Source organism: Octodon degus, unplaced genomic scaffold (assembly GCF_000260255.1).
Source record: "Octodon degus isolate 3935 unplaced genomic scaffold, OctDeg1.0 scaffold00001, whole genome shotgun sequence".
Classification (NCBI taxonomy): Eukaryota; Metazoa; Chordata; class Mammalia; order Rodentia; family Octodontidae; genus Octodon; species Octodon degus.
In genome coordinates, this window is record NW_004524577.1 from 28,294,309 (window position 1) to 28,310,937 (window position 16,629).

General features: G+C 37.1%; 1 protein-coding gene and 1 non-coding gene across 2 annotated transcripts in view; one reads left to right on the top strand and one right to left on the bottom strand.

Moving 5' to 3' along the window:
* The window catches only part of Cwc27 (CWC27 spliceosome associated protein homolog), a 277,617-nt gene that overhangs the window by 202,441 nt on the left and 58,547 nt on the right, over nucleotides 1-16,629 (bottom strand). Inside the window, exon 10 of the mRNA XM_004623050.3 lies at nucleotides 12,266-12,420. Within this exon, the coding sequence (XP_004623107.2) occupies nucleotides 12,266-12,420 (155 nt within the window). The remainder of the gene's footprint in view (nucleotides 1-12,265; nucleotides 12,421-16,629) is intronic.
* On the top strand, nucleotides 10,480-10,586 carry LOC111815245. Its single transcript, XR_002819976.1, has one exon. It is a non-coding gene; the product is annotated as a U6 spliceosomal RNA (small nuclear RNA).

Below are 16,629 nucleotides of genomic sequence, written 5' to 3' on the forward strand. Positions count from 1 at the left end.
AAAAAAAAAAAAAAAAAAAAAAAACGAGCGACCAAAATGGTTTGCATTCCCACCAACAACGTAGAAGGGTTTCTCTGTCCCCATCGCCTTGACAGTATTTACTATTATTTGATTTTTTGATGATAGTTGTTCTTTCTAGGGTAAGATGAAATCTCAGTGTTGTTTTGATTTGCATTTCTCTAATGGCCAATGGTGCTGAACATTTCTTCATGTATTTATTGACCATTATTACTTCTGTGAAGTATTTATTCATTTCCTATGTGTTCATATCTGGGACACAGAAATTAAACCAAGTTTTCTTTTGAAGTGCTGGACTGAAAGGAGCAGATCATAACTTTAAGTAGAAAACAGGTGTATAATGAATTATGGAACAACATAGAAAAGCGGACAATCTGAGTCTTCAGGAGAAGAGAAAATTTCCTGAAAACATGCTTTCTTGTGAAGAATGTATGTAATTTTTTTATCCAGATTCTGTGCAACTCCCTGCTCCTTAAGATATCTAATAAGAAAGTTATGATTTAATGTTATGTGTATATATGGTATTTCTCCAGCATCTGAGAAACTTGTGGAAGATAGACACTATATTTTCTATTCCTGATGTAAAGATTAGTAAGATGGAATTTCTCTTAGATTTCTGTATTTTTAATAAGTCTGAAATGACTAGGAGTTGAAATCCTTCCTTTAAAAATTCTGCAAGAAGAGAATACTCATCACCGCCAAATGTAAGCAGCAAATCAGTTTCAACCAGACACTGCGGCACATGCCTGTAATCCCAGAACTTGGGAAGCTGTGGCAGGAGGATTGCCACAGTTGGAGGTCAGCCTATATTACACAGTGCATTCAAGGCCAGCATGAACAACATTGTTTCAAAAAACAAATAAATATTGTAAAAAAAAAAATAAATAAAAATAAAAATTCTGCAAGAGAACAAAGAAGATGCCAAGATGATTATCAGACTAATTCTATAGTCACAGGTGTATATACCAATTCCTGATTAAGTCTCAGAGATTGTAAGAGACTGCATGCTTGTCTCCTGCCATTCATTCACTGTTCTTCCCATGAAAGGTTAAATGTCACTCTATTGATATGAGGCTTACCCATATCCCTTGGTCTGGCCAATAAGGTGAAGTGATGTATGTCACTTCTAAGCAAAAACTTTAAGAAGTAGCATGCTGGGTATGGTGACATACACTTGTAATCCCTGCACTTGGGAGGCAGAGGCAGGACTGCTGAATTTGAGGCCAGCCTGGGATAGGCTAGCATAAATTACAGAGTAAGACCATATCTCACAAAGAAAAAGAAAAAAGGAGATTTAGCATAGGATTCTATTATTACTCTTTTCCCCTTTGGGATGAATAGCATATTTCTGGGTCCTAAAATGAAGACAATGTGTATTAGATACATTACTATTCACTAGGATAAAGCCACAGCAAGAAAACTGAAATTTGGGTATTTTTATTTTGTTTTACTTTGTTGTCATAACATAATAACCTAAGCTGACTAAGAAAGGAAGCAACTGACTCAAAGATTCAGGGTGTATATTTACATGTAAGAATACTAAGGAGTATCAGGAAAGAGTAACAGAATAAAAATTTCTAAGGGAAGCAGTAGGAATATCCAGTGTTCCGACCTCAATGTCATTCCCATTACTTATTCATTCAAGTCATAAACCTAGGACAGTGATGGGCACACCTTTTAGAACTTTCAATGATACAAACAGCCCACTGTAGCATGTGGGCCATAGGTTTTGCCATCACTGACCTAGGAGCTACTTGAAACACATTTTTTTTTTTCAGGTTTCCTACATCCAGTCTGTCACCAAGTCTACTTATTCAACTTCCTTAATCTTGCTCAAATCCATCCTGAGTTAGATCCCCTTAGTTAGATCTTTATTACTTCTCCCGTGAACTAAAGCAATAATTCACTCATTTGTCTTTCTGCTTCAATCAGTCCTTTCTCTAATCTTTATCCTTCCCTATATCCTACATTTATGTAGAACAATATATCTGGACACATGTCACAGCTTAGCTAGAAATGCTCCTTGTCCATTTCTCTTCAGCTGGACACACGTGACTTGGTCTTGCATAGCACCCTTTAGGCTGAGCAGAAGTATCGGACCTTTATAGGCTCAAGTACTAGCTTTGCTACTTTCTAGGCAGGGAACTTAATGCACGTCGCTGCATCTCTTGAAGATCAATTTTTTTGTTTTTCTTTTGTAAAACACAGATCATGATGCACACTATGCTGTGTAACTTTGATGCCTGGCTCAATTGTAAAAAGAAAAATAAATATTTGTGGAGTAACAGAACAACTTGCTGGCTAGAGTACTATAAGTACTTCCCAGGCTTCAGTTATTTATACAACAGTCTTCCCTTCTTAGACACTAAGCAATCTGAAAAGGGACTGACGCTAACCAGTGTATCCTGGGACATAGGAGAGTGCAGCAGACAGAGGAAGAAGTCAATGAATGTGCAAATTTCCCAGTGATATCTGAAGAGTTAGCAAAATCTCTGAACAGTTAGAGGCAAAGGGGACAAAGAAGAACCAGAGAAAGCAAAAGTAAAATCACAATCCTTAATTTTTTCACAGACTGTTGTATACTTTCATGTGCAAAACAATTCTGTATCCTGGGTGACCCTTCTCTTTCCTGTCTTAACCAAACTATACTTGCCTGTTTAATTATAGGTAAATTCAGGGAGGCAAAAAAGCAAGGTATTTTAGAATTCTTCAATGTGACTACATTTGTTCCAGTTTAGGAAACACTTCTTTAATGCTGAATAACTTAAAGAGCTTTGTCTTATAAATAATCTCAATAATGTTTCAAATGTATAATTCTATTACCTATAAACTGATGCTGTAAAATCAAATAGATTATACCTTTCAAAGGTAACACAAGACAATACAGTCTGAAGAGTTATCAATACCTCATGTTTTTTTTGACGAGAATCTTTCCCCACACTAACATTTTACTGCTTCCTGTCTGCTATACAAAGTCTAATTGTAAAAACAGTAGGGCTGTCATATTTATGAAGCATATAACTGAAATGCAAGGAGTTTTAGAGTTTATTTTAAAGGTGATTCTTTAAATATAACTTGTTCTTAATGAAATAACTTGGCATTTTCAAAATGTATTTTTATTTCAAAGAGGTCAAGAACTAGTTTTTTAAATTAAGTATCAAAAATTTCTTGCTATATAGTCTCCCTGACATGAGAAACCAAAAGTATAAATAAGGACCAAATGTATTAATAGATACTATGAGATAGGAAGGAAATGTGCAAATGGGAAGGAGAACTTGGGAGGGGGTAGTGAGGAATAAAGAAAGGGAAAAGAAAAAAATGAGAAAAGAAGAAAAAAAACAAACCAAGCTTTTGTAAATAGGGAGGGGAAAACGGATTGAAAGGAGAGTAGGGCAATGGGAAATACGCATCACGATATAGCATATATAGGCACAAATTCCCTACGATGAATGCAATCATTTTGTCTATCTAAAATATACCAACAGGGTCGGGAAGATGGCTCAGTAGAATAAGCGCTTCCCTGGCAAGCACAAGGACCTGAGTTCAATCCCTGGCTCTGAAAATAAATAAATAAATAAATAAATAAATAAATAAATAAAATGTACCAATAAACTTAATTTTTATTCATTTTTTTAAACATTTATTTATTTGGTACAGGGTCTGTCTCACTACACAGCGCAGACTCAGAGTGATCCTCCTGCCTCAGCCTCCCCAGCACTGGGATTACAGGCACTCCACTATGCCTGGTTTTGGTGACGGGCACGGCATGGTGCCAGCACAGCATGTGGCACTAGTGATCAAACTGGGTCCTTGTGCTTGCCAGTCAGATGCTTAGACTGCCTAGCTGTCTCCCCAGCCCTAAACTTAATTAATTACAAAAAATTTCTTGCTATATATACTCAAACAGAAGAAATAAAAAAGCTTGCGAGAAATACCAAACCTATGGTTTATAATTGATTGTATTCTAAAAGTTTAATCCTAACAGATAAACTCAGTGGCATAGTGCCTGTGTGGGGTGATATGAGTTCAGTTCCTGGTACATACAAAAAAGAAAAGGAAAAAGAAAAGAAAAGAAACAGAAAACACAAAGACAAAAGAAAGAAAAAGCAAACCATCTAGTCTACATTGGGAGATAATGAAACATTAACTTAAAAAATTAAATTTAATGCTAAAGCATTATTTATTTTAAATCCTGCCTCCAAAGGAGGTAGGGGAGAGACTTATCTTACCTGCATGAGTATCAGGGTTATACATATCAAGTTCCTGATACTTGATTGTTCTTGACTTGCAAATATAATTTTATCTTCACCAATTTTTTTTTATCTTGGTTTTTTTATCTTTTTCTGAACTATATACTACTTACTTAATATCTATAATATTTCTGCATGCATGCCTAGTAGAACACTTGTCATATGAGATTGTAATGAACTATTTAGCATTCTTTTTTTTTTCTTCTAATGTATGTAGTTGTTACAGTGTCTCACTATGCAGCTCAGACTCGTGGTGATCCTGTTTTCTGCCTCTGCAGCGCTGGGATTATAGGGATACGCCACTATGCCCGGACTCTGGCTGGCCCAGCCCACCCTGGGGGTGGGACTGACATGGCATGTGATGCCAGGGATCAAACCATAGTCTCTGTGCTTGCCTAAGTTTGCCTAAGCAGGTGCTTTAGTTCGCTGAGCTATCTCGCTGACCCTCTGTTTAGCATTCTTACTCCTGCATTAGTCTTTTATGCAGTATAACAGAATGTCTGAGACTGGATAAATTATAACAAGTACAGATTTATTTCTTACAGTTGTGGACACTGGGAAGCCCAGTGTTGAGAAGCTGGCAACTGGTGAGATGTGTTTGCTGTTTCGTTCTATGAATCCTACCTGACTTTACCAAATGTCAAAGTTGTTTCATGAAAAAGGAACAGTGTTACCATCAACTCTACATGCCATGTAAACCGAACCAGAATCTGTTCAACATCAAGACTGATACCATTTCTGGCTAATCTTGAAAGATCACTATGAAACCTGCACTGATTATTATCTGAGGGAATCTGTCAAGATTTCTTTCCATTTCAATTTGATGAAATATATGATAGATAATCATGATAGATGGTAGATTATAGAAAGTACACAATAAAACAGCATTTTCATAATGATTGCAATTAATCCAACACTGTTCTTTTTACCATTTGATCTGCTTATCACATCTGATTTTATCATTTACTTATTATAAATCAATACACAGACACTAGACACAAACGGTTCAGAAAACTCAAGTTTTGTTTACATGATGAACTCACAGCTGCAGAGCTCCACCTACAGGCAGAAAATGATTCTTCCTAATAAATTTTAAAATAGGACTTCACAAAAGACAACCTGCAACTATCCTATACTTTGAACTGATTTTCAAAGCAGTTATACTGAACTGGGATGTTTTGCTAATGGTGCTATATAAAATATTCTGATTCACCTGGCCAGATATGGAGCCTGCTCTCATGCGACTCAAATGTACAGACAAGCTTGAAAGATACTGATATGTTGTTTGATTTGTTTTTTTTAAGACAGGGTTCTTGAACTTACTATGTAGCCCAGGCTGGTCTTGAACTCTGAGAGATTCTCTTGCCTCAGACTCCCAAGCGCTGGGATTACAGGCATGTGTCACCATGCCCAGTTTGATTTAATTTTTTTCCCAGCAAAAATCTTTTAAAAACATTAGGTATATTTAAATGTATTTTATTTCTTTTAAAATTACTTGATTCTTATTAAACTGACCTCTCTCTTTTTCAAGAATGAAACCATATTCAGTTGATATAAATGTCTTATTCCTATTATGTTGCAAAAGGATTAGAGATGAACCTATGAAATGTCATCACTTCATCATTTGGTATCTCAGAAGTAACAGATGGATACACATTTTAGAGTATTTATTATTATTATCATTATTATTTTCTTTCTGTATTTTAGGAAAGGGTCTACTGGGTGTTCAGGGTTTCACTACTAGATCGGACTCATAGTGATTCTCCTGTTTACAGCTTCCCAAGTGGTGGGATTATAGGCTTGCGCCACCATGCTCGGTCTCAATTGCTGTTTCAGTGTGCCCTAGGGAGTGGGGCCGGCACAGCAGGCCTGGGGATCGAATCCCTGGGCCCTGTGCCTGCTTGCAGGTGCTTTAATCTGCTGAGCTGTTTGGTTGGCCCACATTTAGAGTATTTGGAGAGCTCTTATAAAATATTGTCCTAAATTAATGAATGCTCTTAGAAGTTAGGAAAGTAGTAACAATTAAGCAATAAAGAGCAAAGTGACCAGAATGGGGAAAGAGGAAGAATTCCAGAAAACCACAATTTTCTGTTTCTTGATCTGGATGATAGTATATTGGAGTGTCTACTTAGTAATAGTAGTTTCTACTTCAACATAGTTATATAGTTACTAAGAAATATAGTTTATATAGATAAATTCCATATGAATAATATACTTAAAAACTAAAAAGTAAAAACGTAAAAAGAAAGGGTGTGTGTGCCCTGATTAAGAATCTGAGTACAGAGCCAGGGAATCATTATAGGAATAAAAACCACTGCTATAAAAAAAAACAATTTGATCACTCATTCACTCAGCCACTCATCCTACAAACTCTGCTAACCATTCACTCAATATACTAAACGCTAAGGATATAAAGTTAATAAGACATCATCTCTAAAGGACCTTAGTATAACCCCTTGACTCAGTTACTCTTCTCTCGTTGCTGGGACAAATATCCAACACCCAAATGAAGGAAGGAAAAGTTTATTTAGCTCAAAGTTACTGGAAGTTTTAGTCCATTCTCAGTTGACTCCAAGGCTGAGTGGCACAAGGCAGAGAGTAACCCTTTCATGGTGGCAGCAAAGAGCAAGAGAGCAAAATGGAGGAGTAGCAGCATCAATGGCTACAGAGAGAAGTCTGTCTCCCAGAAATTGCATTCAGGCTCTCTGCCCCAGGCTGGGTGTAGTACTCACACTCATAATCCCAGCAGCACTAATACCCATGATCCCAGTGAATCATGAGTTAATCTCAAACTCTAGAAGTCCCCACCCCATGACTACATGAGGCTTTGGGGAGACACAAACCATAGCATCCTCAATAGGCAAATTAATAAATTCCACATGAAAACATAAACAAGTTCCTTACAGGATGGAGAAAAGAAAGTGCTTTATCAAAAAAAAGGGTTATCTTGTTTTGCTTTGTTTTGTTTTTAATTTTTTGAGACAGAGTTTTGCTTTGTGGTCCAAGCTAGCCTTGAACTCACTATGATGCCCAGGGTGGCCTCAAATTCATGGTGAGTCTCCTGAGTCCTAGGATTACAGGCATTTGCCACCAGGCCTGGCTGGCTATACTGTTTTTGATCATTCCTTCATACAAATATCTGGGATACTACAATGTTTGACCATGAAGGCACAAACATAAATGGATACAATTACTACCTTCAAGGAAGCATAAGGGTACACAAAGAAAAAAAAAAAGTAAAACTTAATGTTACACTCACTACAACAGAAGTGTGAGAAAGGCACAATCAATATGCCATAAGGAGTTACAGAACAGAGTACCAAGTTGATAACTTGGGAGCTAAGATAATATAAAACTGACCAAGTCTAGTTGCAGTGGGGGTAGAAATTAATATTCTCAAAACTGCTTCTCAAATGTTAATGTACTATAAATTCAGATCACCTGAGGGATCAGTGTTAAAATGCAAATTCTGTTCCAAAAAGGGGGCTGACATGTAGCACTTGTAATACACAGTTCCCATGTGGTGCTGGTGCTCCTAGACAGCAGGTCACAATCTAAATAGCAAGGTTCTGAGGAGATGGGTTTCAAGATGGGAAAGATAAAACTTCCACAGCAGAGGGACCAAGAAAAACAAAAGCTGAAAAGTGATAGGGGTTTCAGTGGAGAGATGGAGGAAAAGTGACGCCTGATATATAGTTAGAAGGGAGTTGGAGACAGGAAAGGAGGTAGTTTTCTTTGTTTTTACTCTTGAATGCTGGGAGAAGCTTAAGTATATTCACAAGCAGAGAGGAAGTTTCAGTGAAGGGAGAAAACAGTGAAGGGACAAAGGAAAAGAGAGAATAGAGTCCTTTTGAATGGGTGGGAGACTCTTTTCCCTTTATAGCAGTAGGGAAGGCTGTACGAACTGGTCTAAGGTTAAGAGGAAGACAAAGAAATACAAGTAGAAGACATTTCCTCTTATTTCATAACACATGAGGCTAAGTAACATGCTGAGAGTTGGGGGTTTGAAGCAAATGTTGCAGGGAGTAATACACAGAAGTATTAGGAGGCACAGCTGCAGCTGGAAACCAGAAATCTACCGCAACACCACCTTCCTTGGCTGTGCGATTCTTCTGATCAGTATCCAGTAGTCAAGATAAAAGCATAGAGAGTGTGCTGGATACAAAACAGTGCAATTGATAGTTTAGGAAAACGCAAGCACCTTTAGGTCATAATGTTAAGTGAAATAAATCAGACAGACAAGCTTAAATATAATATTTCTCTGATATGCGAAACCCAAAATATAAAGAGCAAAATAAAAGACATAATATCATTAAATAGGGAAAGAGATTTTTCTTAAGTGGGAAGAGGATCAAGAGATGGAAGGAGAGAAGAAGGAGAAGGAAAGGCGATGAAAAAAGAACTAAAGTATATCATGTACCTGTACCAACTTCCTGTAAGGAATGTAATAATTATGCACTAATAAATAGTAAAAAAAAATTAAATAAAGGCAGGGAAGGGCCAAAGGCCTAGAAATCTTGGAGAAATCAGAATAGGTATAAGGGTATCTATTCTATATTAACAGAGGAAAAAAGGATTTTATATTCTTTTTGCTCCTGAGACCTAAATACTTTTCAAGGGTACAGATACAATGAGAGACACTGCTGAAAATATATTAGTAGAGAAAGATGTCCATATATGTACATTTGTTGAAAATTGTATCATTAAATATCCTTTTCCAGCTTAAATACTAGCTATGTAATTAACCTATTTATAGTTTAACATTTATAGCAATCAATGGCTTTAACCTAGTCCAGATGTTTCCTTACCAGTGGAAGGAATAGTACAAATGTTCAGCAAAATTATACTTTGAAGAGTTCCTTATCTAAAGGACTGGTAAGCTAGGTTAGGTTCCAATACTATTGCTCAAATTAGAAAATAACCCAAGGATAATAAATTGTAGAAGTACAACCAGAGGAAAAGTACACACACACACACACACACACACACACATATCAACAGCAGTGATTCTTTTTTTTTTTTACACTGTACAAACACTTGGCATATATTCTGTAAATCTGTAAATCTTTTCACATACAATGATTCTCTTTCCAAAACAATGATCCTGTGGGCCAATGGTATCTTGCAGTCAACTTTTACTAGATCACCACATCTGATTTTTTTTTTCTTAAGCATGACCTGTGTACTAGAATGTGATCTATTTTATTTATTTTTTTTCGTTGTTTTTTAATAATTTTATTGATAGCAATGAGACAGTTTCAAATCAAATTGGTAGGACAGTTCCAATAATTAACACATTGCATACATTCTTCCTAGTGGTTAACTGCTGTACAAGATGCGGACATGATATCCTATTTACAAACACCATTAGAACAAATCACTCTATTCATTAAGAGAATGTAACTATATATCTATCCTAACTGCTTTCAATAAACAGATACAAAATGGACATTCATCTGTATACCCTTTTTTTGTTAAGTTCCGTTATTTGAATATTATAGGTGTGTTAACTCAGCAAAATATTCTAAAAGAGTCCAGTAGCCCCTAATAGTATTGGGTCTTCCGCTTCCCTGGCAATGTCAGAAATTGTTGACCTGAGTCCCCTACAGTTCAACATAACACCATGGCTTTACTTCTTATACTTTGTTTTTATATTTTTCTGCTGAATGGTTAAGACCAAGATAAAAGCAGGACCTATGCAACAAGAGTTATAGCTTTTGGATCTGATAAGGTCAGTGAAATCCCCTCAAGATTTATCCTGAGATCCTGTACCTCAGATTGCAGAACCTTTGTCAGTGTCAGCCATGTGGATGAGTCACGGCCATTGCTTGGCCAATGGAGCACTGATTCTTAATTAATGATTTTACACTGATATTCTAACTATAATCATTATAGTTCAACTTAAACGTGAGTTTCCTTTAAATATACTTATATTTTCTACTACATTATAATTTTGAAAAACTGTTAGAAATTTGTTTTAAGGAGTGTGTGTATGTATGTGAATTTAACCATGTAATTAAGTCCCAAGACTTAAGGTATATTGAACTAATAAGTAATAAAATGCACTAATGATTTTGGAAATTTTTCACACTAAAATATGTTGGTCATGGGCTGGGGAGATAGCTCAGAGGAGTAAGTGCTTGCCTGGCAAGTGCAAGGTCCCGAGTTCAATCCCTGGTACCACCTGAATAAATAAATAAATAAAATAAAGGTGCTCACTTTGGCAGGACATAACCTAAAATTGGAACCATATAGAGAAGATTGACATGGCCCCTGCAAAAGGATGGCACACAAATTCCTGAAGTCATCCATTTTTAAATCCACGTTCAACAAAATAAAATGAAAACATAATGAAACAACCTTTCCAATGACTTCCCTGCATTCTCCTGATCAGGATCACATTTCTACATCTTGTTATCAATGTCATGTTTACTCTTTGGGTCATGACCACAAATAAGGGAATCTTAAACATTTGTCTAAGTGAACACACTTGAAAAGTGCAATCCGTTTCATGTTTTTTATATTAGTTAACCAATTTCTTAAAGCTGTTTATGAAAAGCACATTATAAATAAGCTTTATGTAATTCCCATAAAAAAGTAACTTTGCTTAATTATGACAGTTAATTACAGGGAACATAAATATTTAAAATTGCATTAAATAAAGCCAAGGAGACAGAGTTGAGGGCTTACGGACAACTTCAATATAAAGCAAATAAGTATTTAGGTAATCTACCAGAAATCTAAAAAATACTGGTGTATTATAAACCTACCTTTAAAAACTTAATAATTCTTAAAAATTAGAAAATACCTGCTGTTGAATGAGAGAACAACTGCATCCCTGATCACATTCGTGAATTAACTAAAAGTTACAGAGCTAACTATGAGAGGCTTTTTAACTCCATGCATATGACCATTAAAATCTTCAGTCAATAGTGGCCCAATATTAATTGATTCAGCCATGATTATCTGAATTGCAGGTGAATGTTATGGAAAAGAAGGTAACTTCTAAGTACCATTTCTAAATGTGAAAAGTCCTACTTTCAGTGGAAATTTTTGGGATGCACTTTTATTTTTGGTTATGTAAAGGAAAACCCTTGAGAAACTTAGGTCATAGAAATGCTTTTTAAGTTTTTCTAGATGAGGTTGAGAAATATAATTTTAAAATATTATTTACAGGTAGTTAGATCTAACTTATCGCTAAAATAGAACATGTAAGGAAAACAAATCTATTACTTTATTAAAGAAACACTGTTAAAAAAGTATACTACAAAGTATATAATAATACAATCACAAAGATTTTGTTTGAGCTGAATTTCAAGAGAATAAAATGTTGAGATAAAAAAATCAACAATTTCTTACCAATAGATTATGAACTTTTCATCATTTACTGAAATTTCCTTCATGAAATCACTGAGATTAGGAAGAATATTTGGTAAGTGAAACATGAAAATAACATACAAAAATATTTTCAGGCCCACACTTTCTTTACCCATTTTGACAAATTTTACTCACCTAAGTTACTTGAGGATATCTCTTCAATGGGATTACTTTACTATTGTTATTAATATTAAATAAAAACCACCTTCCATGTATAGCTAAAATAATTCTAACCCCAGATATAAAAATATAGAGAGATGGGGCTGGGAAGATGGCTCAGTGGAATAAGTGCTTCCCTGGCAAGCACAAGGGTCTGAGTTCAATCCCTGGTTCTGCAAAAATAAATAAATAAATAAAAATAAAAATATAGAGAGCTTTTTTAAAAAGAGGTGAGAGAGACCTGCATTGGAACTCACTCCGTGGACCATTGCTATACATATTTACTTTAAGCCTGGCTGATTTCCTTTAGGCGCCCAAACAGGCCAACTTATATAAGTCTTATATTTATCAAACATTATGAATGGTAAATTTTAAATGAGCAGTGGACTCAATCTTAGGTGAAGTGTAAAAAGACATTAACTTTGACACCCCAAAGCACAAGGGTTGACTCCTTGACTCACCTGCGGCTGACTGATTTCTCTGCTTCTCCCTCTCCAGTGGAATTCACATTTGCACCGGCGTCCTTTTTTAACTTTTTTGCAATTCTTTCTCTTACTAGGTTCTGCTCATCACCATCAGTATATTCATCAGGTTCTGTGTTCTCATCCTCTGCTTCCTGCAGAAATAGACACTCAGTATTTGTCACACATTTAATTTTCCCGGTCATTTCCAGAGAACCATCTCATACTTTCCTCATTGCATTCTATGCCAGGTTTGGGGTTTGTTTTGTTCCACAATAACAAAAATTTGAAAAATCTCTGGTTGGGAATACCTCTGGGATCTGCTCTGGGCCAACTGCGGAAGCACGGGATACCCCAGAAGAGCTCCTAGCTCAGGTCATGCACAGCTGCCCTGAAGCATAGCCTGTTCCCTCTCTCACCCAGGACATTGTGTCTCCTTACATTTCTATTCTTACTCAAGTGAGAAATGTGGTCCTGGAGGTAGCGGGCCAGCATAGTGACTCAGTAAGGGGTTAGTTCCAGTAGAAGATGTATGCAGAGCTGCAATTCACTCCTGTAAGTCACGCCAATCATTCGTCTTCTGCAGTGGAGCCTCACTTACTGTAGTCCTCTACTCTATCCCTGGAGCAATCTCCTATAACTTAAACCCAACGACAACTTGGAAGCTGTTCTCTCCTGCCTGAAACACTCTTATCCTAGATTCTGCACATTGTATACTCTTCGCTCTCCTTCAGCTCTTTGCTCAAATGCTATCCTCTCTGTGACACTTTTCTTGGCCACCCTTTTAAAATGGTAAAATAACCTCCTACCTCCAGTATTTTTTATTCCCCTTTTCTGGTTTATTTTCCAAAGCAGTTATTAATGTGTTTACTTTTCATACCAAATTAAGGAAAACACTCCATGAAAGATAAAATTTCTGGCATGTTTTAATTATTCTGTATCTTCAACTTTTAGAGCAGCTCCTAGTATTAACAGAGGAGTGAAAGTGAATGAGAGGGAAAAGAATGATGCCAAGTGGATCATTTTCCTCTTGTGATACTGATCTGGTTAGTTGCAAGATTCTTAACTTTAGGTTTATGAGCCCCTACATCAATGGTCTTCAAAATCTAATTCTAAGACCACTCAAATAGTTATTTACTAAAAATCCCACCCCTCACTGCAGATTTGTTGAACCAAAATCTCTTGGGATAGAAATCATGAATGTTTCCAACAAGATGCATCAGTAATTCTCAAACCCTGAAAGCTGACTGATACAGGCCTACCATGCTTGGGCTTCAGCGGATCTGAAACAAATCCCCTGAAAATCACAGTCATACCTGTGGGAGGGTGCTGGTGCTGGAGATTGAATCCAGGGCCTTACACATGCGAGGCAAGCACTCTAACAGATTTAGACCCCAACCTCAGTCATACAATTTTGTTTGTGGATGTAGTATATTTTCCTGGGTAAGAATCTAAAACCCCTGAAATAACACTGGGTTCTTGCCAAGCATAAAACATGTGAGACTAGACACTACATCAGACGACCTCACCACACCTAAGACCTTAGGAGCAAACCTTTCACAGCCTGTCCTACACCTTGATCCTGTCCTATAGACCCATTTGCTGTACACAGATTTCTTCAATTTATTTATTTTGCATCTTCAAATGCACAAAATGTAACCTGATTTCTGATATCTTCCCCAGCTCAAATCTACTTTTTTTTAGACCCTTTTAACAAAGCCCCTGAACCAGAAACCCCGTGTCTCACTCACTGTATGGAAGCCTAGATCTTGTTCTCATTTCAGAGCTTTGATCTTACATGAAACTTGCCTGAAAAAGCTTCCTAAGATTCCAGTCTGTTTCTCCTAATTTTCCTGCTGTCATATTGCCAATGGTGATCCTCCTAATGCAAACTTGCACCCTTCTTTTTAACAAATACCCTCCAACTCCTTCTTACCATGGCCTATAAAGCTCTGTAATGCCTGTCTGCACCCTAACCTCTTGTGGTGGGTAGCTGGTGGCCAACTTCTTACATCCAGCTCAATTAAACTAGCATGGTGCCAGGTGTGGGAGGCCCACCTGAGGGTTGTGTCCAGCAGCATAAAAGGCAGAAAAGGAGAAGGTGCCAAAATACTGTTAGGGATGCTGTTTGGAGAAGCTGTTGGAAGCTGCTAGTTCTCTTGGGCTGTTCTGCTGGAGGACCTTGTTATCCTGCTTTTACTGATGCAGGAGCTTTGGTCTTCATCTTGAGCATCTCTTCCTGGCTCCAGAGGGGAAGATGGTGCACTGCTCAGCCTCATGAAGAAGTTTATTGCACTGGCTTTTCTTTTCTTTCTTTCTTTCTTTACTTTTCTTTCTTCTTTCTTTTTTTTTTTTTTGGTGGAACTGGGGATTGAACTCAGGCCCTTGCGCTTGCCAGGGAAGCGCTTACTCCACTGAGCCATCTCCCCGGCCCCATGCACTGGCTTTTCTGATGGGAACTCAGCTTTCCTCATTGCTGGAGCTCGGGACTTCACTGGTGCTGAGGATGGCGCTGGTACTTTTGGGGGAGCTCTGGTCCTTACCTTGAGCATTGCTTCCTGGCTCCAGTTCCGATCCCTCAGCCTGCTAGCACAGATCCTTCATCCTACTAGCACAGACCTTCTAGCTTCTACCACTGACCCTTGGGCCTTTCCAGCACAGATCCATGAAGCGGCCCTGCAGGAGGCTTGTGGGCTCTAAGCCTCCAGTTGGACTTGTGGGAGGTATTGTGATGAACGCTAGGTTTTCAGCTAGACTTATACATGATATTAGGATCCAGACCCTCAGCAAGAGTCTCTAGTATGTAGTGTGCGGACAGGTTTCCTGTACTTGTTGTATACGATTCTTGGGTGATTCATTATAAAATATTATAAAATGTGTCCTGTATTACATTGTTCTCCTTGCAAAAATCCCAAACCATGACACCTCTGTCATTTCACTATGGTCTGGTCGCACTAGCATGCTTTTAGTTCCACTTTGGAGACTTTTTTTTTTAAACTAATTTTTACTTTATTGAAAATCAATAATTATATAGCAAATTAAAAATTGTAGACAAATATTGAAATGTGAAAGATATAAGATGCAGACAGTGAATTTTAGAAAAAATATTTCTGAAATGAATACATAACATGAGATTAATGATAGATCACACATTGTAAAAAATTTTTTACAAACTTAAATAACAATAAGAAAAGTTTATGAATCAGTCATATAATCTATGGCCATACCACCCTGAATGCGCCCGATCTCATCTGAATCAGTCATATAATAGTTCACTCTGTGTAAAAATCAAGAAACTTATGGCGGGCTGAGGGTTAACTCAGTTGTTTAATCACCTGCACACTCAATCTCAGTCAGGCACAGGGGACCGCAGTTCGATCCCCAGCTCCACATGCCTTACCAGACCTGCCCTGAAGGCAGCCTGAGCCAGCCAAAAAAAAAATCCTTCTCAACTTTGGGGCCAGCCAAATAGCTCCATGGATTAAAGTGCCTGCAAGCAGGCACAGAGGCTGGGGGTTCAATTCCCCCAGGTCTGCTGTGCTGGCCCTGCCCCCGGGACGCACTGAGATAACAATTGAAACTGAGCGTGGTGGTGCACACCTGTATTCCCAGCTCTTGGGAGGCTGTAAACAGGCAGATCACTATGAGTCTGATCTAGTAGTAAGACTCTGAACACCCCGTAGACCCTTCCCTAAAATACAAAAAAAAAAAAAAAAAAAAAAAAGAAGAAGAAACATATTCATATAATTAGAATTCTCAAAGTAGAAGGGGGTAGGCAATAAATATTTAAAAATTTAAAATTCCTGAATTCAGTTAAAATTATCGCACCACATTTCCAAGAAAAATGAACTTTTTGCACAAGAAATATGAATAAAATCATACCAAGATACACAAAAGTGAAGTTGCTCAAAACTAATTATAAAGAAAAAATCATTAAAGCATATACAGAAAAAGATATTAGCTACAGAAGAACAAAATTAAATAGCAACTTATTCCATATTAGAAAAAAAAAAAAGAGCATGTGGGTAAGAAACTAGATTTATTCAAATAAAAAACAAAGATCCGTCCTCATTGAATTTTACACTCAGCAAACACACCTTTGTGAACTGAAAGTAAAATATTTTCCAGCTATACAAACTCAAAATATTCTAATACCTTCAGACATAGCATATAGAAAATTACAAAGACCATAATCCAGAAGGCAAGAGAAATTGCTGTATGGTCCTGGATAAAGAATAAAGAGCTTGGGGCCTGGGAAATGGCTCAGTGGAATAAGTGCTTCCCTGGCAAGCACAAGGGCCTGAGTTCAATCCCCAGTTCTGCCAAAAAAGAAAAAAATGAATAAAGAACTCTCAAAATGGTAG